Here is a 25,305-nt window from a genome sequence, read left to right as displayed (position 1 = left end):
TAAGCCAAAGTATTCAAGTGATTTGGGCAGGTGAAATCTGCTGCCTGTCTAATATGCCAATCGGGTGTTGATGAATCCCATGTTTAAATCTACATGTTCCTGGTGACAAATCCTGGGTAAGTCCTGGTTTCAAGAATCTGAGAAAACTATTTCCAGAGCCTACCTGAGGTTCTAAAATAGCCTGAATAGACCAGTTTCCAATAGACCAGCTTCCCTGGATGATACTGTTTCAGATTCTCCTTCGCAATCCCTAGAATCAAGATCTGTCTCAAAGCTGGGCAGAGTGTCATATGCCTGTTTCCAGCTACTTGGGAGGCTGAGGAAAGAGGATCATTTGAGTCCAGGAGTTTGAGTCTTGCCTGGGTAACATTGTGAGACCCTCTCCTTAAAAAAAAAAAAAAAAGTCTCATGGTCCTAGAATCCATCAGGAAGATTCTGAAACCATGGTTTAATACTGAACAAAGTAAAGGTCATGGCTGGATCTGGTCTTCCCTGCTTTTTTCTGCATATGGCCTAAAATGTCAACAGGCTTTTTTGAGCCAACTTCTTTTTAATGCTTCAACTGCTCTCTCCAATCCCAGAATAGTTCAAATCTTTAGGACTGGAAAGAAGGTTACAGAGAAATGGGGGTGGGAGTGTGGCTTCTATAAGAATGAGGACCAGGGATCTGGAGTGTTTTTCATGCTTTCAAGCTTGGAATCCCTGGAAACTGCTATGGCTGGGAGGCAGGGGGTGTTGGGGAGAAGACTGTGGTCTCCATTCCTGTTTTGGAGCAGATTCTGGAATATGAAGGTTCCAGTAATGGGCCAGATTCCTACTGACTGAACAATTTCTAGATGGCAGGGGATATGGACATAGAATGAAAAATCTTTCAGGGTAAAGCAGGTAAATTTTTCGCAAGTTTTCTTTGACTCCAATTGGGAGACATTCAGAATTTACCTCCTGCACTCAAAGCTTCCATGAATACACAAGGACTATTTTACACAAAAGAAGGCTTCTCAGTTTTTAAGTACTTGTAAACAATACTTACTGTTTTCTATGGTTGGATCGTAGGAGTCGACAAATTGGCCTTCAACAAATTGAATCGTCAATGAGGACTTCCCTATAAAAGAGAACAAGACCTTAGTGTGTGCTGGCATATAAAGGTAAAAATTTTTAGTTTTGCTGTTTTATTAAAAAAACCATTAACAGATGAAAAAACTGAAAGTATTAAGGTCAGAAAACATTCCTTTAATAAGCATTTGGGCAATTTCAAAAAATGAAATAAATTTCATTAATTTGCTTTATATGAGGATATTATGCAATTAAGCTATTACAAAGTAAACATGTCTGTGACATTAACAAATATTACTCACCAACAAGCACATCAGATATTCTGTTAAAGGTAAACTAAAAGGTTTAAAGTAAGCTAATTTCCTCTAGTATACTTGGAATCTAACGATTTAATTTTCATATGAAAATTAAAATGATTAGTTTCTTTATAGTCTTTCATACATGACAGTTAAAAGTGTAACCAAGTACAGCTTTTAAAAAGAGTAATTGGGCTAGGCGCGGTGGATCACGTCTGCAATCCCAGCACTTTGGGGACTGAGGCAGGTAGATCACCTGAGGTCAGAAGTTCGAGACCAGTCTGGCCAACATGATGAAACCCCGTCTGTACTAAAAATACAAAAATGAGCCAGGTGTGGTGATGGGCACCTGTAATCCCAGCTACTTGGAAGGCTGAGACAGGAGAATCACTTGAACCTGGGAGGCAGAAGTTGCAGTGGGCTGAGATCGCACTACTGCACTCCAGCCTGGGCAACAGAGCCAGACTCTGTTTAAAAATAAAAGTAATCTGAAAATACATAAGTCTTTATTTTAAAAACTCCTTTGAAGCTAGAAATACTATCTCATTCAGTATCAAACGCCTAGCAGTATCCAGACAATTAAGAAATCTTATGGATTTCACAAAATTACCAGCAATAATTGAATTTATATGTTAACAAGTCGACAACCAGAGCCTTAGCTTCTGACTCTTCTGTTACCTAAAACATCTACTGGAGAGAACTTTAGAACAGGGTATGTACCCTGTGAAAAAACCACGAGAGAACAAAGTTCAGATGATTTTATCACCAGGAATGAGGAAGTGGTCCCTCCCTAATTTCACCCCTAATCCCTTCCTTCTCTCTTACATCCTCGGAACATTATCACACACATCTGTATGCCTCGCATACTTCACTCCACCACAACAGGACGTGCAGTGAGAGCGAAGGAGAGGCATGGTAACACCGTCTTACACTCCTGGGTTTAACTTATGCTTGTTTCTCCTCCAAACTATAGACAGGTATAGCTGCACGTTTTCACACCAAAAACATTTCTCCATAAAAAAAATTTAATAATTTTTAAATTATTAAAAAGGTGTAAGGTGGCTCATGCCTGTAATTCCAACACTTTGGGAGGCTGAAGCGGGTGGATCACCTGAGGTCAGGAGTTCGAGACCAGCCTGAGCAACATGATGAAGCCCCATCTCTACTAAAAATACTAAAAAAATTAGCCAAGCATGGTGGTAGGCACCTGAAACCCCGGCTAGTTGGGAGGCTGAGGCAGAAGGATCCCTTGAACCCAGAAGGCAGAGGCTGTAGTGAGCTGAGATCGTGTCACTGCACTCCAGCCTGGGCAACAGAGCAAGACTCCATCTTTAAAAAAAAAAAAAAAAAAGTAGGGGTTGCTGGAAAAGGCCACAAGTTGGCAGACCTATTTATTCTTCACCAGCGGCCCAATATACAGTTCAAAATGTCTCTAGAATTACTAAATCCTGAAATCATTCTCTACAAAGCAGCCTACATGAGCATTTGAAAATTAAATGTTACTTCTCTGCTTCCAATCCTCATTGCAATTAGAATAAATTGCCAACTTCTAACCATGTTCCACAAATACCAGGCCATCCCTGCTCTGACTACCTCTCTGACCTCTTCAGCCAGCAGCTTCTGACAACCCATCCTGAGACTCCAGTCACATCCCTTGTGCTGCTGGAGTTCCTGCCCCCCTTGGTCCCTTTATTCTAGCCACCCCCGTCCCCCATCTCTGAATATATGAGTTCGTCTTTGTCATTCTGATGTGAGCTCAAATGTTAGTTTGACAGAGAAACCTTCAAGACCACCCTAAGGTAGTATCATTCCTTAAAGGTCATTCTCATAGCTACTCTTTTACTAAGTTATTTGAAATGATCTTCATTTAGTGAACACTCCGCTAAAGCCAGCACAGGGCCAGCTGACATACTGTCAACACTGAGAGTTCTCAACAAATGAATGAAATTAAAGTGCAGACCTTGGAAGGGCACTCTTAACCATTTAGATACTACAAAAGTTCTCAATTTTACATGAATAAAATAGAAAACACAGTTCAACAGAAATTAAGAAACATTTCAAGTAGTATTTATTAGTATTTAAGAAAACATTTCAAGTGAAATACAATAGTAGTTCAAGAATTCCACAAATTTCAAATGAATTGTGTTGAAAAGAAACCATGTTACAGATGCTAGCCCTAGCCCGTAAGGGAAAATTTAACTGAAAACAGCAAAACGACTTCAGGCAATAGGAACAGCAAGGGGAGAACTCCTATATTATCAAAACAGCAAAACGACTTCAGGTAATAGGAACAGCAAGGGGAGAACTCCTATATTATCAAAACAGCAAAACGACTTCAGGTAATAGGAACAGCAAGGGGAGAACTCCTATATTATCAAAATAGCAAAACTACTTCAGGCAATAGGAACAGCAAGGGGAGAACTCCTATATTATCAAAACAGCAAAACGACTTCAGGTAATAGGAACAGCAAGGGGAGAACTCCTATATTATCAAAACAGCAAAACGACTTCAGGTAATAGGAACAGCAAGGGGAGAACTCCTATATTATCAAAATAGCAAAACTACTTCAGGCAATAGGAACAGCAAGGGGAGAACTCCTATATTATCAAAACAGCAAAACGACTTCAGGTAATAGGAACAGCAAGGGGAGAACTCCTATATTATCAAAACAGCAAAACGACTTCAGGCAATAGGGACAGCAAGGGGAAAACTCCTATATTATCAAAACAGCAAAACTACTTCAGGTAATAGGGACAGCAAGGGGAGAACTCCTGTATTATCCAAACAGCAAAACTACTTCAGGTAATAGGGACAGCAAGGGGAGAACTCCTATATTATCAAAACAGCAAAACTACTTCAGGCAATAGGAACAGCAAGGGGAGAACTCCTATATTATCAAAACAGCAAAACTACTTCAGGCAATAGGGACAGCAAGGGGAGAACTCCTATATTATCAAAACAGCAAAACTACTTCAGGTAATAGGGACAGCAAGGGGAGAACTCCTATATTATCAAAACAGCAAAACTACTTCAGGTAATAGGGACAGCAAGGGGAGAACTCCTATATTATCAAAACAGCAAAACTACTTCAGGCAATAGGGACAGCAAGGGGAAAACTATATTATCAAAACTGCAAAATTAGAAGATGTAAAAAAAATTCTTATTTACACTGAATGCTACTGCTTAAAGAAATAAAATTTAATTAGAAAGAAGAGGAAAAGACTTTTTAAGGACTTTTGATACCCTTATGTGGGTAGGATAGAGGTTTGTGGGGTCTTTGTTTTGCTTACAAATGGAAAGAAAGCAGATCATTTTCTCCCTAAAGATAAGGGCAAGAATTACAAAGAAAAAAGGAAACAATAGAATTAGAAAGATTTTTGCAACATTTTGGGTAGTGGAAGTGGACCAAAAACAGTGAAAGCCAGGCTATTTGACAGGCTAAATTAACATCTCACTTGAAAACCTAAGTAATTATTCTGGTAACAGACAATGTAGTCTAACCAAAATCACATTGCAGGTTGACAGCCAACTGTTGTTTTCATGAAGTGTAAACTGAAATACCAGAATTTAAAACTTATTCCCCAGTATTAGTTTTCTCAATCAGATTCTCAATTCTCAATCAGACTGGCCCTGGGAGAAAGGTATTGTTCATTAGCAGAAGTGGAACTGAAGAAAAACTAGGTTTTCCTTGGGTCTCTCCTCCTTGGGGCTCTCCCAATAAGGCAAGGTCATTCATTATTTAAATAATCAAGAAGGGAAGGGAAGGCTATATTTGCTGACATGCTATTTTCGCCATTTCCATTAAAAAATGCTATTATTAGACAACTAGTGTTGAAATCTTTACAAGTCAGCAGTAAATGCTAATAAATTTTCATAAATAAACCCCACCCCTCATTTTCAAGTGTTCTCAGTTCTAGTTATAATTCGCAGCTTTAAGGCGTGTCTTCGGGAGAAGTAGCTCAGATCTTTTTGTCAGGTTTTTCATGTAGTTTGCTTGCAGCTACAAAAAGGCACTGGTAAACTCTACCCTGAGCACCTTTAACCTCCTTCTCTCAACTTCATACATTCACTGTGGCTTCTGTCCCTAGCAAATTGACTAGTGGAAACACTAGTTACTTGCTGAAGATAATCTCACACTCCAGATCAACTCTTTGGAAAAATGTTACATGAAAACTACACAGGAGTGATTCCAAATAAATGGAAAAGTAGACCATACTCAGATGTGTGTTTATCCTCAAACATGAATCACTCATTTAGTAACACGTTACTATAAATCGTTTAAAAGGCTAAATCTCAGTTCCCCAATTAACTTCCAAATACTCTTCCTCCCAACCAAAACCCACCTTAACTTGTAAGAATAAAAATTATTTTAAAAAATTCTTCTGAGCTTCCATCAGGGAATAGCATTGTATTTTTTTTTTTCCAATGATAAAATGGCACAGTAAGTTTCTCACCTAGTATTTTCACGACAGAAGGCATACTTTCAGGGGTGTTGACGGAATCTTATACTCTGTGACTACTGCAAAATAGGCACTGTTTACAAAATTATTTTAAATTTTCAGATTAATATTGACCTTATTGTCATGCTTATTCTCCTAAAAAACAATGAATTAGCCAGGTGTGGTGGTCACACCTGTAATCCTAGAACTTTGGGAGGCCAAGGCAGGTAGATTGCTTGATCCCAGGAGTGAGACCAGTCTAGGCAACATGGTGAAACCCTATCTCTACAAAAAAATGTAAAAATTAGCTGAGTGTGGTATATAGTCTCAGTTACTCAAGAGGCTGACTTGGAAGGATCACTTGAGCCCAGGGGTGAGGCTAGTGTGTGTGAGCATGCCACTGCACTCCAGCCATGGTCTGTTCCCCCACCACCCCCTACAAGCCCAGTATTTTCCCAGTTTATACATTGCTCGTTCACTGGGATATGATGAGGAAGACCAGATTTTCAATTTATCAACTAGTCTACCAAGGCTTCTGCAGAAGGGGGAGTCCATTAGAACCGATGTAGCATACAGGGCACAACCCATTCCAGAGCTGCTTTCACCACCTCAAATTCATAATATAACTTTAAGGGGCTTTGATGACCATGGACAGAAGCTAACAGCTTAGCCTGAAAGCCTACTGGCCTCTGCACCAGTAATCATCCCCATGCTACTTCAGCAACCCACCTCCTGAGCACAGCAAGAAGTGCCTGGTCACCACCCAGACTGCTGTTCCTCTGGCACCTGCACTTCTTCCCACCTATCAATCAATACACAGGACCAGGTGTTCCCCAGTGGTCTCACTTTCTGCTCATCACCTAATCCAAACCACCTCTGCAAGCAATGTTTTCAAATCGGCGGTGTAGTCTAACTAGTCATGAAGTCAGGATACTGAGCCATGAACCACTTTTTAAGAAATAGGAAGCCAGCATGGACTGCACACAAAAAAGGCCTTCTGAACCCTCTGTCTCAGTTATATACACATTTATGACTAGGTCACAATGTAAAATGTATTTTTTACTAAGGTGGCTACAGACAACAGGTTAGAACTATGACTGAATCTCTAATCTCCACCAGGTTTCACTTTCTTCCCTATCCAGCTTAAGCCCCAAGATAAATCTTCCACTACTCTTTTGTGAGGAGTCTCCAATTTCCCTTCTCTAGGGCCCTTCAATAAACCTCTAAGATCTTAATCAAATCAACTGCCTGTGTGAGCCGGTTGAGCTTAGCCACAGAAAATTCCCCAACCAGGTGGGCTGGTGACCCTTAGAGCAAGCTCAGGTCTATACTGTTATAACAAGCCACACGGAATGAAGTAAACTAAAAACATATTTGTGACTATTTCAGGAGGAGGAAGTTTCAGGAGAAGGTTCAGGGAGAGTGGGATCTACAGAACAAGGGGAGAGAACAGCTTTTGTGGAAGGGGAGGGTGGCTAACTCCTCCTCCGATGAAAACGGCCGACTCTGTAAGGCAGACAGGGCTACATGCCCTGCTCAGGGGCTCCAGTTACTGTGTTTGATGTGTGCGCACCAAGCTGGGACGCTGGGTGAGTAGAGGATAGCAGCGATCAGAACATTGAGAGTGCCTTCGCTTTAGAATGTCTCATTGCTTTAGAATGTTGGTGGATTCTTCCTTGCCTCCAACAATAGTAATTCTTTCTCAAGCCCAGCAGCTTAGTACTACAGCTACAGAAGTACTAAGTTAGTACTACAGTACTAACCCATAACAAACGCAATTTACTGAGCCTCACTCAAACCTCCTGGATGAACAACTCCAGAATGGAAGTATTAACAGGCCCCCTAGGTGATTCAGCTGCACAGTTCTAAAGTTTAGGAACCGCTGCCCTCAGGCAACAAGCTCAACTATTATCACTTAGCGCCTGCAGGGTGTTCCCTAATCCTCCAGCTCCTGCCAGCAACTCAGCTCATAATCACTTAAAGGACACCTACTAGGGGCCAGGCACTGAGGGTACAGCATGACTAAGGAATGTTATGACTTCTGAGCTATGAGGAAGGCACTCTCAATGTCCGCATCGCTGCTATCCTCAACTCACCCAGCATCCCAGCTTGGTGCACACATATCAAACACAGTGATTGGAGCCCCTGAGCAGGGCATGTAGCTCTGTCTGCCTCACACAGTCCACCATTTTCACTAGAGGAGGAGTTAGCCACCCCACCTTCCACAAAAGCTGTTCTAACCCCTTGTTCTGTAGATCCCATTCTCCCTCCTAGGAGACTTCCTCCTCCTGAAAATAGTGACAAACATGTTTTTAGTTTACTTCATTCCATGTGGCTTGTTATAATGGTATCTCTTAAATATTTAAATATATTTAAGAATCCAAGGGGGCATACTGACTTAGGTTCCACTTTGCTCTCAATGCTACAGAAAACTGTCACTGGATGCTGCAGCAGCTGGGTGCTACACACTTGACCTTGAAGACGAATGCACCTTACAGAAAATGATCTCAGCCACCTACAGTTCCATTTTACACAACCAAATTAAATGTGCCCATGGGGGCACCTGTGGGCCCTGCAGAAATCTAATAATACCCCTGACAAAAGGTGTATAGATTCTGGCTTGAGTTGCCTTCAAGGAAAAGGTCCAGTAAATACAGGTTAAAGGACTGGAGGCAATTAAGGAAGAGAAGCAGCTCTCCAACTTTAGAAGAAACATTGATGAAAGAAAGTAAACATCAATGAAACCTGCAGAACAGAATTCAGTGAGTACCACTGAATTGAAAGGATATAATAACTGTAATCCCAGCAATTTTGGAGGCTGGGCTGAGGCGGCAGATTGCTCGAGCCTAGGAATTCAAGACCAGCCTGGGTAACATGGTGAGGAGACTCTGTCTCTATAAAAAATACTAACAAATTAGTGGGGCATGGTGGTACACACTTATGCTCCCAGGTACTTGGGAGGCTGAGGTGGGAGATCACTTGAGCCCAGGAGGTCGAGGCTGCACTCCAGCCTGGGTGACAGAGTAAGACCCTCTCTTAAAAAGAAACAATTGAAAAGCTACTGGCCAGAGGCAAGAGGCAAGCTGTGACTTCTGGATGTTGAGCTCCCTACTGACTAAATGATGACATTTTCACAGGACAGCTAGCTATTAGGTTTCTTCCCTCCAACTTGATTACACATTCACTTAAACCTCTCCTTAGTTTCATCAGTTACAGACAGAACCCTCTTTGTAAAACAAGATTAAGTCTCCAATAGTCCTTTCTCCCAGTTCTGCCTCCTAACAGCTGGATTTTTTACAGTTCCACGCATGGCAACATTCCATTCCATTCTGAATCCCGAGTTTTCAAAGCTCTGACTATGGATTAATTCATTCATTTCCTCAAATAGCTGTTAAATGACTATTAAGTCCAAAGCACAATTCTAAGCACAGGAATACACTGGTGAACAGACAAAAATCCCTTCCTTGGTACATATATTCTAATGGGGAGAAACACATTAAAAATAAACACAATAGGCCAGGCACAGTGGCTCACACTTGTAATCCTAGAACTTTAGGAGGCCAAGGTGGATGGATTGCCTGAGCTCAGGAGTTCTGAGACCAGCTGGCAAAACCCCATCTCTACTAAAAATACAAAAAATTAGCTGGGCGTGATGGCACAAGCCTGTAATCCCAACCCAACTACTAGGGAGTCTGAGGCACAAAAATTGCTTGAGCCTGGGAGGTGGAGGTTGCAGTGTGCTGACGTTGCACCATTGCACTCCAGCCTGGGTGATATGAGGGACACTCTAACTTAAAAAAAAAAAAGGGCCTGGCATGATGGCTCATCTGAGGTCAGGTGTTTGAGACCAGCATGGCCAACATGGTGAAACCCCATCTCCACTAAAAGTACAAAAATTAGGGGGACATGGTGGCTCATGCCTGCAATCCCGTCTACTCAGGAGGCTGAGGCAGGAGAATCACTTGAATCCGGGAGGCGGAGGTTGTAGTGTGTTGAGATGGCGCCACTGCACTCCAGCCTGGGCGACAAGAGCGAGACTCCATTTAAAAACAAAACAAAAAACCAAAAAACCAGGACAGTGGGCAAGATTGTGCTGTGAATCCTAGCTGTGTTTCGAAGTTAAGCCCTCTGGGCTTCAAAATCTTTCTGCATTGTGATGATTAAATGAAATCACAGATATAAAGCACAGTACCTGGCACCCATCATATATTCAGTAAACAGTTAATCATTTCTGTACCACAATCCCATAGTCAATCAAACTTTTCCCAAATGATGACCAACACCTTGAATCCACAAACACCGACTTATGTACTACTCCATGTGTAATTCTGGAAGAGTCAGTATAAAATACCTGACTGAAACCTATAGGGATCCTGTAGTCTCAACAGGGAGAAAGGTACTATTAATTGTGAAAAGTCAAATATCACCCTCCCCCACTTTGAAACTGCCTTTTTTTTGGAGACAGGCTCTCCCTCAGTTGTCAAGGCTGGAGGAGTGCAGTAGTGCCATCAGAGCTCACTGCAGCCTCCAACTCGGGTTGAAGGGAGTTCAACCATCAGCCTCCCAAATAGCTGGGACTACAGGCATGTCCCCATCATGCCCATCAAGTTTTTTTTCTAGAGACAGGGTCTCACCATGCTGCACATGCTGGTCTCGAAAACCTGGGCTCAAGCGCCCATCCTGTCCTCCCAAAGTGCTGCGATTATGGGTGTGAACCCACTGTGCCTGGCCTGAAAATGTCTTAAAAAAAAAAAAACCATGCTGAAGACTTTCTTTCAAACGCCACAAAGGGTTTTCCAGTCCGGAGAGGGACCTGAGAGGATGAAACATTAGGAAGATGAGAGTGCAATTCTGAAAAATGGACTAGAAATACAACCTGGAATTTTTTTTTTAGTGTACTTCAATATAGATACTTATTACAAACCAAAAAAAAAAAAAAAGGAAAAAATTAATCTCTAAGAAAAAGTAAGAAAACCATAAGAAGAAATAAAGCATGTACCTGGTTCTTCAAGACTTACTAGGAGCCTGAAGGAATTAAGACAGTGTGGTACTGGTGTTAGGACTGACACAGATTAATAGAGGAAAATGCACACTCCCAAAATAGATGCATACATATGTATGATCAATTGATTTTTTAAAAAGCCACAAAGGCAATTCAAGGGAGAAAGAAGTCCTTTTTCACAAACGGTGCAGAAACAACTGGATGTCAATATCAGAAGAAAAAAAAAAAAACAAGAGGTGGGGCAGTAGCTCATGCCTGTAATCCCAACACTCTGGAGCCAACGTGCGAAGATTGCTTGAGGTCAGGAGTTTGAGACCAGTCTCTACAAAAAAATAATAATAAAAAAATAGAAGAGACAGAGAAAGAAGAGAGAGAAGCTTGGTTTATATCCCATAAAAACTTATAGGATCCAAAATAGACCATATCGCTTGAGCTCAGGATTCAAGACTTGCCTGGGTAGTAACATAGCAAAATCTCATTTCTACAGAAAATCAAAAAATGAGCTAGGTGTGGTGGTGTGCCCCTGTGGTCCCAGCTACTAGGGAGGCTGAGGTGGGAGGATCATTTGAGCCTGGGAGGTCAAGGCTTCAGCAAGCTGATGATGTCACTGCACTCCAGCCTGGGTGATGGAAAAAGACCCCCGTCTTCAAAAACAGAAAAATCATAGGCCTAAATGTAACAACTACGAAACTTCTAAAAGAAACACTGGAAAAAAAAATCCTTGTAACCTTGAGTTGAGTGAAGATTCTTAGATATAAAATCCAAAGTACAATCCATGAAAGAAAAAAATAACATCTTGGACTTCATCAAAATTAAGAACTGTACTAAGAGCCGTGTTAAGGGAATGAAAAGACAGGCCACAGACTGCGAGAATATATGTGCAGAGGACCCATGTCCAGACCATGTTTAACTCTCATAACTCAACAAGAAACAATCCAATTAAGAAAGTGAGCAAAAGATCTGAACACTTTAATAAAGAAAATATTCAAATGGCAAAGCACATTAAAGATGCTTTTAAACATCATTAGCCATTAGGGAAATGTAAGTAAAAAATTACAATGAGATACTACACACCTAATTACAACGGGGAAAATAAAAAATACTGGCCATCCCAGTGCTTGCTAGGATGTACTCACCCATTGCCTGGGGGAATGTGAAATAGTGCAGTCAATTTGGCAAGCTTAGTAGCTTCTGAAAAGCTTAACCTACACATATGGACCCAGCAATCTCATTCCTAGATATTTATTGAAGACAAATGAAAACCTATGGTCAACACAAAAACCTGTATTTGTGTGTTTATACTGGCTTTACTCATAATTGCCCTGAAGTAAAAACAAACCAAATGTCCCTTTAAGGTGAATAAAGAAATTATGTTAAATCTCTCCAAAGGGATATAGGCATCCCTAGATGTACAAGGAGGACTGGTTCCAGAATGCCAAGTATACCAAAATCAGAGCATGAGGAATTCCTGCTTTTCACTCTGCAGAACCTGCATATAGGAAAAGCCAGCCCTCCCTACATGCAGGCTCTGCATCCAAGGAATACTGTATTTTCCATTTCCAAATTTAAAATTTGGTTGAGGGAAAAACAAAATCCTGCCTACAAGTGGACCCATGCCTTTCAAACTATGTTGTTCAAGGGTCAACTGTCCTACTCAACAACACAAAGGAATTAAATGCTGGTATATATACACAGGAATAAATCTCAAATGTGTGTGCTAAGCAGCCAGATGCAAAAAGCTGCATAATATATGGTTCCATTTATTTGGCATTCTGATAAAGACAAAACTATAGGACAGAAAACACAAAGGGGTAAGGGGCTAACTAGAAACAGGAACAGCGTACTTTTGAGATGGATGAATTGTTTACATCCTGCTTGTGGATGCAGATGACTGTAGACTTGTCGAAACCTGAAACCTGTTGAATGCTACATCAAAAAGAAGAAATTTTCTGTTTTTATTTTTCCTTTCTTTTTGCAGATGTTGGACTTCAAAGATGTCCAACATTCTTAGTCAGTGGGAAAATTCAAATAAAACCACAACCTACCATCTAAGTATGGCTAGAAAGTTAGAAAGGCCGCCAATACCAAGCATCAGGGAGGATGGGCAGGCAGCAACCAAAGCTCTCATCTGCTGTTCGTGGAAGCATAAAATGGTCAAAATGTTCTGGAAAAAGTTTGGTGGTCTCTCCTAAAGTATACACTTAACATGTATGTGACTCAGCATCTCACTCCTAGGTATTTACCAAAGAGAAATGTGTCCACAAAGACATTTACAAATGCTCATATCTTTATTCTTAATAAATACTGGGATAAACGAAACATCTACTAACAGGAGATCAAATGAACAAATGAAGGTATATCCATCCAACAGAATCCTACTCTGCAATAAAAAGAAATTATACATGCAAAACTATGGCTGAATCTCAAAACATTATGCTAACTGACATACAATAATGAGTAAATATTGTATGATTCAATTTATGTCAAATTTTAGGGTAAGAAAAACTAACCCAGAATGATGGACAGCAGATCAGTGCTTCCCAGGGAGCCAGGGTAGGGTGTGAGGGACATGAGGGAACTTTTTGGGATGATGGAATGTTTCCTGTTTTGATAAAGGCAGAGGTCACACAGGTGAATAAATCTGTCAAAATTCACCCAACTCTACTTAAAAAATAGATACTTTGTTACATGTAAATTACACCTCAATAAACTTGATTTAGGAAAAAAAGTCTTTTTTTTCAAGACAAGAGTCTTGCTCCTTCACCAGGCTGGAGTGCAGTGGTGCAATCTCGGCTCACTGCAATCTCCGCCTCCCACGTTCAAGCAATTCTCCTGCCTCAGCCTCCCAAGTAGCTGGGACTACAGGTGCGCCACCATGCCCAGCTAATTTTTATATTTTTAGTAGAGACATGGTTTCACCATGTTGGCCAGGATGGCCTTGATCTGTTGACCTAGTGATCCACCCGCCTCGGCCTCCCAAGAAAGTATTTTTTTAAAAAAAGAAGATGATGCATTTACTTTTTTTTTCTTTTGAGTCAGGGACTCGCTCTGTTGCCCAAGGTGGAGTGGAATACAGTGGGAGGATCATAGCTCACTGTAACCTCAAACTGCTGGTCTCAAATGATCCTCCCACCTAGGTCTCCCAAAGCCCTGGGATTACAGGTGTGTGTCACCATAACCAGCCCACTATTTTTTACTAAAGAGTATGACATGGTGGTTATTAGCTTTGTGACTTTGGGCAGTTTTCCTGAGTCCTTTTCCCTATCTGTAAAATGGACATAACAACAGTACCTATTCTATAAGGTGCTTTGTGAGGATTAAATGAAAACAACTATAAAACATCTGGTATGTAGTAAGGTGCTCAAGAAATCTCATTATTATTAATATTAGCAATACTATTAGTAACTGGTCTTAGGCAGAAATAATCCGCTTAGGATAAAAAAAATATTTTCAGGATTATACCTAATAAATTAATCTGAAAGATGACATACGGTAACTATTTCAACTAAAGTCTAAACACAAAAAACAACAAATAAACACATACATATACCCCTAAAGCAGAAAATTACTGTTTTAGCTACCCACAGCTGTATCACAGACCACCGCCCAGCTGAGTGACTGACATCACCCATTTCATGTGCTCATGTTTCTACCGTCAAGGCTGGGCTCACTTGTAGTTTACTCTTTGGGCTGCCTTTACCTGCTAGGCTGCGGGGCTGCAGCTGGGAAGGCAAAGCATTCTCCCTTTTGCTGTGTCTTCTAACGTATCCTGCATGTCACTTGAGGCTCCCAAGAACACAAAAGCAGAAGCTGCCAACTTCTTAGGGCTTAAAGCCTGGAACTGGCACATCACCATCTCTACTGCATTCTGCAGGCTCAAGACAGTCACAGGGCAAGCACAAGAATACCAGGAGAGTGCCTCATCGGGGACTAACAATAGAACAGACACCAGTTTGCAAACGGCAGAAAGAGACTGCAGACTCACCTGGGTTATAAATAAAACCTGAATCTATCACCATTGTTAAAAGGCTGGAACAATAATGAACTGCATAAAGGTTTCTGTTCCATGTGTTCCTTATATGACACACAGTGCCAATCATATGCTTAACAGTCGCATGCACCCACTTTAGTAAGAAATGTGTAGTTCCCCTACAGTAGGATTGATTGGTGGTTGTTGCTTTTTGGAAAGGGAGGAGTGATGTGTGTTGTGTTGTGTCTACATATATTACACACACACACATGCACGCGTGGAAATATTTGGCAATTCTAGTCTGCATACCAATCCCCATATGTCCATCATAGAGAGTCAGATGAGAGCGTGTGGTGCAAAAGAACATACACATTTTAATTATTTAACAAACCTGCCAAACGGAGACACTGTTAGAGTTTACGAAACATTCTCACATGAATGATCTTGCTTGTTCCTGTGAACTAAGCAGGGCTGACATTATGTTGTTCTTTCTCATGTCCCTTCCCCAATTTTAAAAATAGATGGTAGGAGATGTAAAAAAAAAAAGGAAGAAATTAAAGTGCAACTATTATTACTGTGACAAAGGCAAGGCAGAATAAGTAAAACTAGTTGATAAAATTATTACTCATTGAAATACTTACAGGTAACCCTATTGCCAATTATTATGCTACCAGATATATACCAGGGAGGAAAATAAGAAATATGTTTAATTACAAAACATAAAGCACTGTGTTACATAAATGAAGAATTTTATTAACAGGATTATTAAACTAAACAAAAAGTGCTACCCAGAAAGGCCATAAAACTGTTTCCCTGAAAACTTTAAAAATGAAGTATTCATTTCTATAGGATGGTTTAAAGATAGAGTTGAGGTGGAAGGCAACAACAGCCCTGATAAAATGCAGGAAATTAAATGTTTGACAACAATGAAGAATGAGTTTTCCTAGAATTGTGGCCCAATCTGGAGAGAGGACCCGGGACACAGGTGAGGGTGGGACGGAGCTAGAGAAAAGCAAAGACAAAAATTCTCAAATTCTTAACATACTAAAGAACATGACATTTAAGACTGATCAAAACTAGTAATGACAAAGTATGAGGAAAATGAGATATGCAATAGAGAACACTCATCCATCAACATGAATGGCTAAAACCATTCCTATTTCATAAAGATAAATTCTTCCAGAAGTCCTTAAAATCTGCACTGACCTCATTATCAACACCAGTTCACTCTTCACAATATGTGGGCTGTCCAATACGGCAGCCAGTAACCATACATGGACAGTGAATACCTGAAATGCGCTCAGTTCCGGCTGAAGTGTGTCATTGTGTAAGTATGACAAAATGTACAAATATCAACAATATCCATTACGTGTTGAAATGATAATATTTTGGACATACTGAGCTAAATTAAGTATATTAATTTCACCTATTTCTTTTTACTTAAATATGGCTACTGGAAAAATCTAAAACTACATTAGGTTAAACTTTTGGGGTTTTTTGTTTTGAGACAGTATCTTGCTCTGTTGCCCAGGCTGGAGTGCAGTGGTGCAACTTTCTGGGACTCAAGTGATCCTCTACTTCAGCCACCCACTTTTGTAGAGACAGTGTTTCACTGTGTTGCCTAGGCTGTTCTCGAACTCCTGAGCTCTAGTGATCCACCCACCTCGGCTCCCAAAGTGCTGGAATTCCAGGTGTGAGCCACTGCACCAGGCCAGATTATGTTTCTATTGAACAATGTTGCCCTGTCCCATCGTTTAAGGGAATAGGATCATATTATTTGTAAAAATTTAGCTCCCTAAATTTGTGCTACAGAAATACTTCCACAGAAGTCTAAAAAAAGTTGAAGGTAGGATCATTTTGCATGCAGTCCAATTTCTTATGACACTGCTCATCCAGAAACACGGTTAGATTAAGAAAGCAATTTAGTATTATAAATTATATACACGTTTGTGTAGCACAGTTATGTAGAATGAAAAGATCTAGAGACAGAGACCAACTCCACCTCCCCGCAAGCAGGAATGACAAATATCCTTATATAGTAAGACACAGCCTGCCTGAATGCCTGAGTGGGCAGCGTCAGTGTGGGGGGCCACCTGGGTCCAGCAACCTCATTTGTCTCTGGGGCAACAATCCTTCAGTGTGAGGGTATGCTTGGCTAAACCCTTGGGCGACACAAGGACCCAGCAGCAGTAAACCCTCAGAACCCTAGTTGTAGGCACAGCCACCTGTCTTCAGGATCATGGGAACTGTGCACTGTGTGGGTAGTCTCCAAGGCCTCCATGGCCAGAAAGCAAGGCAAGTGTGTGGATCTGGCAGGTGTGGAAATGAATCTGGTCCACCCCTTAAACTTGGTCCTGTTCCATCATTTCTGATTTTTGCTCAGGCACTCACCTGAGAAATTTAAAGGCTACTCCACAGCTCCCACATCGGTCTTGTCCATTTTCCCTCTAATGAAATCTCAAATGTGTGTCCTCTTCATCTTATCTACTCTGTGCCTTGGCTGGTCTTCCTATTTCTACTCTCTTACTACCCTCACCCACTTCACAGAACAGCAGGAGGGATAGAAGCCAGGATCAGCACACTATAGACCCGGGGCCAAATTTGGCCCATAGCCTGTTTTGGTTTTGTACAGTCTATGAGCTAAAAATGCTTTTTCATCTTTAAGTGGTTGGAAAAAGAAACAGTATTTCATGACGTGAAAATCGGATGAAATTCAAGTGTTCTATCCATAAATAAAGTTTTACTGGCACACAGCCACACCCACTCATGGATGTATTGTCTGTGGCTGCTTTTGTCCTACAAAGGCAAAGTTGAATAGATGGAACAGAGGCTACATGGCCTGCAGAACTTGAGTTATTTACTATCTGCCTTTTATAGAATGAGTCTGCCAGTCCCTGGTATGGATCATCATCTTATTTTTTGCTTAAAACCCTTCAGTCACTTACCACAGTTTCTAGGAAAAAGTCTCAAACTTTTCACAGGGCAGACAAAGCTGTTCTTGATGGACAGCTGGCACACATAAGTCCTGACTTTCCTCCTTACTCATACATCAGCCTCATTCACTCAGTGAGCCACACTGCCTTTTCCTTAAAGACTGCTTGCTCTGGAGCCACTGCCTGAGTTCAAATCCTGGCTTTGTCACTTAACAACTGTTTGACACCGGGCAAGTCAAAAGTCATTTCTTTTGTACTTCAGTTTCCTTATATGCAAAATAGGTGTAACAACTGTACCTACCTGAGTTTAAAGGCTATTAATATACGTGCATTATTTAAGACTGTACCCCCTAACAGTAAATGCTTCAAAAGCACCAACAATTACATTCTCAGTAGCAGGAACAGGTTCCTGTGACTTTTCAACTAGACTGAAGCTCCTTCAGGGCAAGGATTATAACTGTCCTAGCTTTTGTGACCAGTACAAAGTAGAGAATTTATTCAAACACTTAACGAACACCTATTTGAATAACACATAACACTCACAAACTGTCCTCTTCAACCAACAGCTGCAGTGATTCAGTCTTTGGGGCCTGGCCCAAATGTTCTCTTTCAAACAAATGCCAAACGTAATTGATATTTTTAAAGCCAGCAAAATACAGGAACAGTGGCTTATGCCTGTATCCCCAGAACTCTGGGAAGCTGAGGTGGGTGAATTGCTTGAGTCCAGGAGTTCAAGATCAGTCTGGGCAACAAGTGAGACCTCATCTCTACAAAAAAATAAAAATAAAAAAATTAGCCAGGGCATGGTGGTACACACCCATAGTCCCAACTATCTGGGAGGCTGAGGTGGGAGGATCATTCAGGCTGGGAGGTTGAGGCTGCAGTGAGCTGAGACTGGGCCACTGCACTCCAGCCTGGGTGATATAGTGAGACTCCGCCTCAAAAAAGAAAAAATAAAATAAGCTAGCAAAATAGCCATACACATTTATATCTAAGACACAGAAGTCTTAGAAAAACCTTTCATCTCATAAAAGCCTGTATTTGCACCCCATTCACAAAGGAAGTACCATGCCATCAGGTACTTTCAACCCTCAATCCTGCAAAAGGCAGGATTATGTATTTTGCTAAAACACCAACTGCACTTTCAAATGTCCCTGAGGAGTCCTTCTGCAAAAAGAGAAATGGGGGAGAGGAAGACCTCAGTTCTATTACAGATAAGACACAAACTGAGCAAGCATGACACTGATGAGTGAATTCTATCAATATCTTTAATTTGCCCTGCTCTCTTAATTTGCCCAATATAAAAGTTTTTCTAGCACTTCTGTTCTAAACTAACACCGGTTTAGATTTAAAACTCCAATCCCACAGGGAACTCTTTCTTTTTTTTTTTTTATAACCACAAGCCCAACATATTGAAGAAAATTGAAATACTAAACTGGTATTCTAGAACCTTCAAATTATTAGATTATATTTCTAAATCTATCAAGCTATTCATGTTAAAAGGACTCAGTAGTTTGCATTCTGACAGTTAGCAGTCTGACTTAGATGAGGCAGTGGCTTCTAACATGTGACCCCAAAAGCTAAGTGGCAGGAGAAAAATAGACATATCGAACTTCAAATTAACAACTTCTTGCTCTGAAGGGCACCATCGAGAAGGTAAAAGGACAACCCACTGACAGGAGAAATTATTCGCAAATCCTATGATACCACTTCACACCCATTAGGATGGCTAAAACAAAAAAGACAGTAACAAGTGTTGCCAAGAATGTGGAGAAAATTAAACGTTCATACACTGCTGATGGGAATATAAAAGCAGCTGTTCTGGAAAACAATTTGACAGTTCTTCCAAATGTTAAGCACAGAATTAACCATAATGACCCAGCAATTCCACTCCTAGGAATGTGCGCAGGAGAAATGAAAACATATGTCTACACAGAATCTTGTGCAGAAATGTTCAAAACATTATTATTCAGAGTAGCCAGAAAGTAGAGATGCAAGTGGTGGCTCACACCTGTAATCCCAACACTGGGAGGCTGAGGCGAGACAACTGCTTGAGGTCAAGACCAGTATGGGCAACAGAGCGAGGTTCCTTTCTCTACAAAAAATAAAAAAACTGGCTGGGCATGATGGCACACATCTGCAGTCCCAGCTACTCGGGAGAGTGAGGTGGGAGGATCACTTGAGTCCAGGAGGTTGAGGCTGCAGTGGCCCATGACAACCCCACTGCACTCCAGCCTGGGTAACAGAGCAAGAACCTGCCTCAAAAAAGTAAATAAATAAAAAATAACAGCCAAAAAAATAGAAGTAACCCACATATCCAATTGACAAATGCATAGAAAAAATGTGGTATGCTCACATAACATTAGTCATCACTAACAGGAAGGAGCAACACATGCCACAACAGGGACGGAGCTAAGTAAAAGATGTCAGCCCCCAAAGACCACATATGTATGCTCTTATATATATGAAATGGCCAAAGTAGGTAAGTCCACAGGTACAGAAAGATTAACGGTTGCCAGAGGATAAGGGGGAGCAGAATGGAGGGTGGCTGCTAATGGGTACAGGGTTTCTCTTTGGGGTGAAGTACAGAGAGATATAACCCCTATGGACAGCAAAGTCATAATCAGAAATCCGAATTCTGATTACGCCCCAGTGCAGAACAATGAATGAGTCTAAAAATAGTAATTTCAAGTTTCAATACAAAGTGGCCACTTTGGGACTACCCCACTCACAAGTATACAACATCAGAATATTAAGCACCTGCATGTACAATTTCACATACTAGATTTCATACATGGCAAATACTGTTTTGCCTTTCAATTGTTTAATAAAAAGTGTCAACAAATGATAGGTTAACTTACAAATAAGCAGTAAGTCAGAATACAATTTGATTGTATTCTACTGGGAACAACCAAATAGTTACTGACAACTTTCCTCATGAAGTATCTAAACACTACCTAAAACATTCTGACAAAGTAATAATTTGAGTACTTTTGCTGAATTGCCTTCTTCTGAACCACAGAGTTGCTTCATTTTCCCCCAGGACCTTTCACATACCTGTGATGCCATCCCTCTTATTAACCATATGTAAGAGGCAACCAGCTTTTGAATACAGTCTAATGGTAATAGGTTACCAAAGCTCTCTGTACAGGTACAGTGAAAGACGTACCAGACTGGAGAGTTTACCTAATGCCACCACTTTTAACTGGTTAGGTTTAGCTGCTTTCTACTGCAGGACTACTCCATTGCAGAAACAAGGGAATGTCAGGGAGCTGGTACTTTTGGCCACCACGGAAACAGTTAACACAAAGCATTCCCTGAAAGCCAGACTTCCAGAGTTACAGGTGACGTGTCCTTAAAAGTTTGAACACTGTAAATAACAGGAAAAGTACAGGGGGTGGGAGTGAGAGTTGTATAAATTACCTGAGAATTATATTTTCCCTATTGGTAGTTCTGTCAACTCTCAAAAAAAAAAAAAAAAAAAAAAAGAGGAAAATTTGAAAGTTAAGTAGTAAAACAAACGACATTTTGTTGTTTTATCCGAAGACAACTTTAAAAATGAAGTTGTGGCATGACAAAGTCACAATGACAAGAATCCTACTAGTCAAACTGGCTTCATGTATTTAATCAAGAACATTCTAAGAAAGGTGTGGAGCCCTGTTCGTGACTCTACCCCCAGAATATAGGAAAAAACAGCTCAGTATCACAAAATATCACAATCTAGAAACACATGTACTCAATTTTCTCTGGTACAGCACCATGTGCAAGCCAACATGCCAGTAAGATCCTAGAAGTGAGCGGACCGAGTGATTCTCAAAAGGGTGGCTTACAGAATCCTTCTGGCCAAGCCCCATCTCCTTACCCTAAGAAAGGCTGCACAAACTACACAATATCCTGGCTCATAATACCCTTTAAAATCAAATGCAGCTGATCGAGGCGGCTCACGCCTGTAATCCCAGCACTTTGGGAGGCCGAGGTGGGCAGATCACCTGAGGTCAGGCGTTTGAGACCAGCTTGGCCAACGTGGTGAAACCCCGTCTCTACCACAAATACAAAAATTAGCCGGGTGTAGTGGTGCACGCCTGTAATGCCAGCTACGTGGGATGCTGAGGCAGAGAATCACTTGAGCCCGGGATGCAGAGGTTGCAGAGCCGAGATCACGCCACTGCACTCCAGCCTGGGTGACAGAGCAGGACTCCATCTCAAAAAAAAAAAAAAAAATCAAATCAAACACAAGATTGGAAGCAACCTAACCTTTCCAAAATCGTTTAATCATGACTGCGCATGAAAATAAATATGGAGAAGTGGAGTAGGTTGCAGAAACAAGAAATACTAAAGACAGAAAATAGGGAATAAAAGTGCCCCTGTATCCCACCGGAGACCAAGTTAGCACTGTAGTTAGCACAAGCAGCATTTTAAAATAAATGTTTGTGAAGAGAAGGCTAAGGGGTGGCCTCTCATCTCAGCCCTCAGTAAGACGCTAATTAGAGGGAAGATAAAACAGAATGGATTTCAACTGGACACAAGGAACTTCTTTAGCAAAAAAAGTGATGAAACAGTAGACCTGCTCACTCAAGACTAAAGCTACCATTTCAACATTTTAAAAGGGCAAATCAAGATCTTTGGATCATTCTCTTGCATTGAAATCAGGTAGCCGCCACCATGCCCAGCTAATTTTTTGTATTTTTAGTAGAGACGGGGTTTCTCCATGTTGACTAAGATGGTCTCGATCTCTTGACCAGCTACTCAGGAGGCTGAGGCAGGAAAATTGCCTGAACCCAGGAGGCGGAGGTTGCGGTGAGCCGAGATCGCGCCATTGCACTCCAGCCTGGGTAACAAGAGCGAAACTCCGTCTCAAAAAAAAAAAAAATCAGGTAGCCGAGGTACTTGTGGCCTACACCGTGATTATCAAGGTCTACTATTTTCAAATACTTGGCAATAAATACTCGGAGGGCTCACCCACGAGCCAGGATACCTCGAGGTCCCAACTCCGCAAAATGCAGAGGAGGAAATCAAGAGTTCAGAGACAAGAGCATGGATCAGGCTGCCAATCAAGGTTGGATTCCAGGTTCCACATTGATATCTGAACAGTTAGTGACTTTGAACGCCTCCATTAGATTCGTGGTTACTTCTGGCTGCAGCGGTTAAAGCTGCCACACCTATTCATCCCTTTGGATTCAGGACTGCATCGCACAAGAGCTCCCCCCCGACCCACGACTCTAGGCATCCCGCATCTCTCAGGTAGAAGCCAAGCTTCTTTCAGCTCTTGATGCTCCCACCCCGCTACCCCCGACGGAGAGAGGTGGTAAAAGGATGAGTAAGCAGCAGAGGCCGATCTTGGTCAAAGAGCACAGCGCCTGGCAGCGGCCGTGGAAAGCGCAGCAGGGGAGTTCACCCAGTGAGCGGCAGGCAGGTACAAGGTTTCCACCGCAGTTATTGTCACCCCGTTCCGCAATCACCGGAGCCTCTGAACCCTCGCTTTCACCTCCCCATTCCCCCAACTGTGGCCCAGTGCACGTCTTCCATAGAGCTACTTCAAAACAGCACCAAAAGACGAACGTAATTCCTCCAGGCTTCCGGATGTCGGAGACAATACAGCCTCACCCTGAAGCCCGGCTAAGTTCAATCGCTCTGCTTTCTCATAGGACAGGAAACCGCTCGTTCTGTGGCATCCCGTCCGCCCCCGCAACCCGACCCTAGGCCACCGTATTCAGCAAGACCGCGGCTGCTAGGAACCGTTTCAAATGTGTATCAACCTTCCGGGGAAGAAAAAAAAAGAAAACAGAAAGACTCCAGAATGACTTCAGCAGCCTGGTTCTAAGTCCCTGACCTTATTCCTTCCCGAAGAAAAACAGGGCACCGAGAGATCAGACATTCCTTTTCCTCTGCCTGCCTGCCCCGGCCGCCAGTGGCATCTCCAGGGCCTCCAGAGCGGCCTCTTTTGGGGGCTCCCCTAGGTTTCTCAGGTAGAAACTTGCGTTCGGTGCCCAAATGTCCTCTAAGTCTCCAGTTTTCTCTCCAAGGGTAAACTTCACCACAGATGGAAGGAAGCCGAGGTGCTACTTCCTTTGTTAAAATCCCATGGACTTTCTTTTCTTTGCATCGGGGGCGGGGTGGGGGAGACCGCCAGCCCCGGTCACGCGCGCCCACGGCGAAGGCGGGGAGGCAGGTTTAAGTCCTTCCTCGCGGGAGCCTCCCGCGCGGCTCGCCGGCGCCACCTCCCTTCCCCAGACGAGCCCCACACTCGTCCGCGGCCCCCGCCCCGCGCCTCCCACGCCCTCCGCCCCGCAGCCACCTGCCTGCCCTGCCCGCGGAGGGCGCCCGGCTCCCGTAGGTCCTCGCCCCGCGCGGACGCCGCCCCGACCGCCACCACCTCCGCTCAAAATGGTGGTTACGAAACGCGCGGCCCCCGCCCGCCCCGCCACATGGCCGCGCCGGCTCCAAACTTCGCAGGCCCGGCCGCGACCCGGCGCCCAGGCGAGGCCCCAGCCCGGGCGGCGCGAGGAAGCCCCGCGGCCACCGGCCACTCACCCACAGACCGGTAGCCCAGGATCGCGATCTTCCGGGACTTGGACTGCGGCATCTTGGCGGCCTCCTCAGCCCCGGCCCAACCACATCAACCGCGGCGGCGGCGGCTCCTGATGCTGCGATCGGCGGCTGCCGCGCCGGGAAAGAGCGGCATACAGAGCAGGGGCGGCGGCGGGCGCGGCTGCCTCTCGCTCGCTCGCGCGCTCCCAACCGCCCGGAACCGACCGCGCGGCGGCGCCCCTCCCCCCACAACACGCCCACGTGACCGGCCCGCGTCAGCGGCGCCCCTTCGCGCGCCGCGGCCCGCCGCCTCCGCCCCCCGAAATACGCGGGGGGTGCGTCGGGGCGACGTTTTACTTTAAAGGGAAAAAAAGGGGACGCCGCGATGCCCCCGGAAAAGTCACGACTGAAACTCGCTGCGTCATGACCCTCCCATCTTCTTCCGCCGCTTTTTAATTACGCCATTCTCCCCGAGCGCCGATTGGGCGGCTCTTGCACAGCCGCGCGATGACGTGGCGGAAACTCCGTCTCCCATTGGGGAGGCGAAAAGGCGGGGCGGGAGAGGGTGGGGCTGCTCGCCCGGGTGCTAAAAATACAGCGCGCTGCTACCGCGGCTTTGGGCGCCTGCGAGGTTTGAAGGCTTCAAACTTTCAACCGGTTGGGTGCAAGCGGGAGAGGCGGAGAGACAAACGGTGGCTTCCTGATGATTGGCCGGGGCGGAGCGCAGGGCGGGGCAATAGGTGGGAGGCGTGGTGATTGGCGGAACGCTGAGCGGTTGTGGGGTTCGCGCCTGCTGAGCCCGTGAAGGGCGCGAGGCGCGTGGCCGGGGCGGGCTGTGGGTAGACTGGCTCCTCCCTCGGGGCTTTTTTTGAAAATTCCCCTTGTGCTGCGTTAGCGTTCGTGTCTGTGTTTGAGGATGTAGGTGGTGACTAAGCGTCACCCACGGCCGAAGGACTGTGGGAAGCATGGAGTCTGCGTTAATTCAAAGTGTTAGGAATTTCATTAAAAACAGGGCGAGCCTGTGGTTCTGGCGTCCGCTTCGCTTCGCGCGGAGCTCGACGCGCCTCCCGGAACAGCGCCAGG

At 43.3% G+C, this 25,305-nt stretch overlaps 1 protein-coding gene across 3 annotated transcripts in view; it reads right to left on the bottom strand.

Annotated features, from left to right (window-relative positions):
* RHEB (Ras homolog, mTORC1 binding) overlaps window positions 1-24,630 on the bottom strand; it is a 47,276-nt gene extending 22,646 nt beyond the window's left edge. For 2 of the 3 annotated variants that reach the window (XM_054237530.2, XM_002751832.6), the window contains exons 1-2: window positions 24,226-24,630; window positions 1,031-1,102 (exon numbers count right to left, since the gene is read on the bottom strand). In XM_054237530.2, the coding sequence (XP_054093505.1) occupies window positions 1,031-1,102; window positions 24,226-24,277 (124 nt within the window). In that variant the 5' untranslated portion in view covers window positions 24,278-24,630. Of the gene's footprint in view, window positions 1-1,030; window positions 1,103-5,804; window positions 6,069-24,225 lie in introns of those variants that run through there. The other variant, XM_078343444.1, reaches the window with a different exon arrangement.
* Between the last annotated feature and the right edge of the window lie 675 nt (window positions 24,631-25,305).

The sequence above is a fragment of the Callithrix jacchus genome, chromosome 11, assembly GCF_049354715.1.
Source record: "Callithrix jacchus isolate 240 chromosome 11, calJac240_pri, whole genome shotgun sequence".
Classification (NCBI taxonomy): Eukaryota; Metazoa; Chordata; class Mammalia; order Primates; family Cebidae; genus Callithrix; species Callithrix jacchus.
The sequence above is the reverse complement of the archived record's forward strand: the minus strand, read 5'-3'. Positions and strand labels throughout refer to the sequence as shown.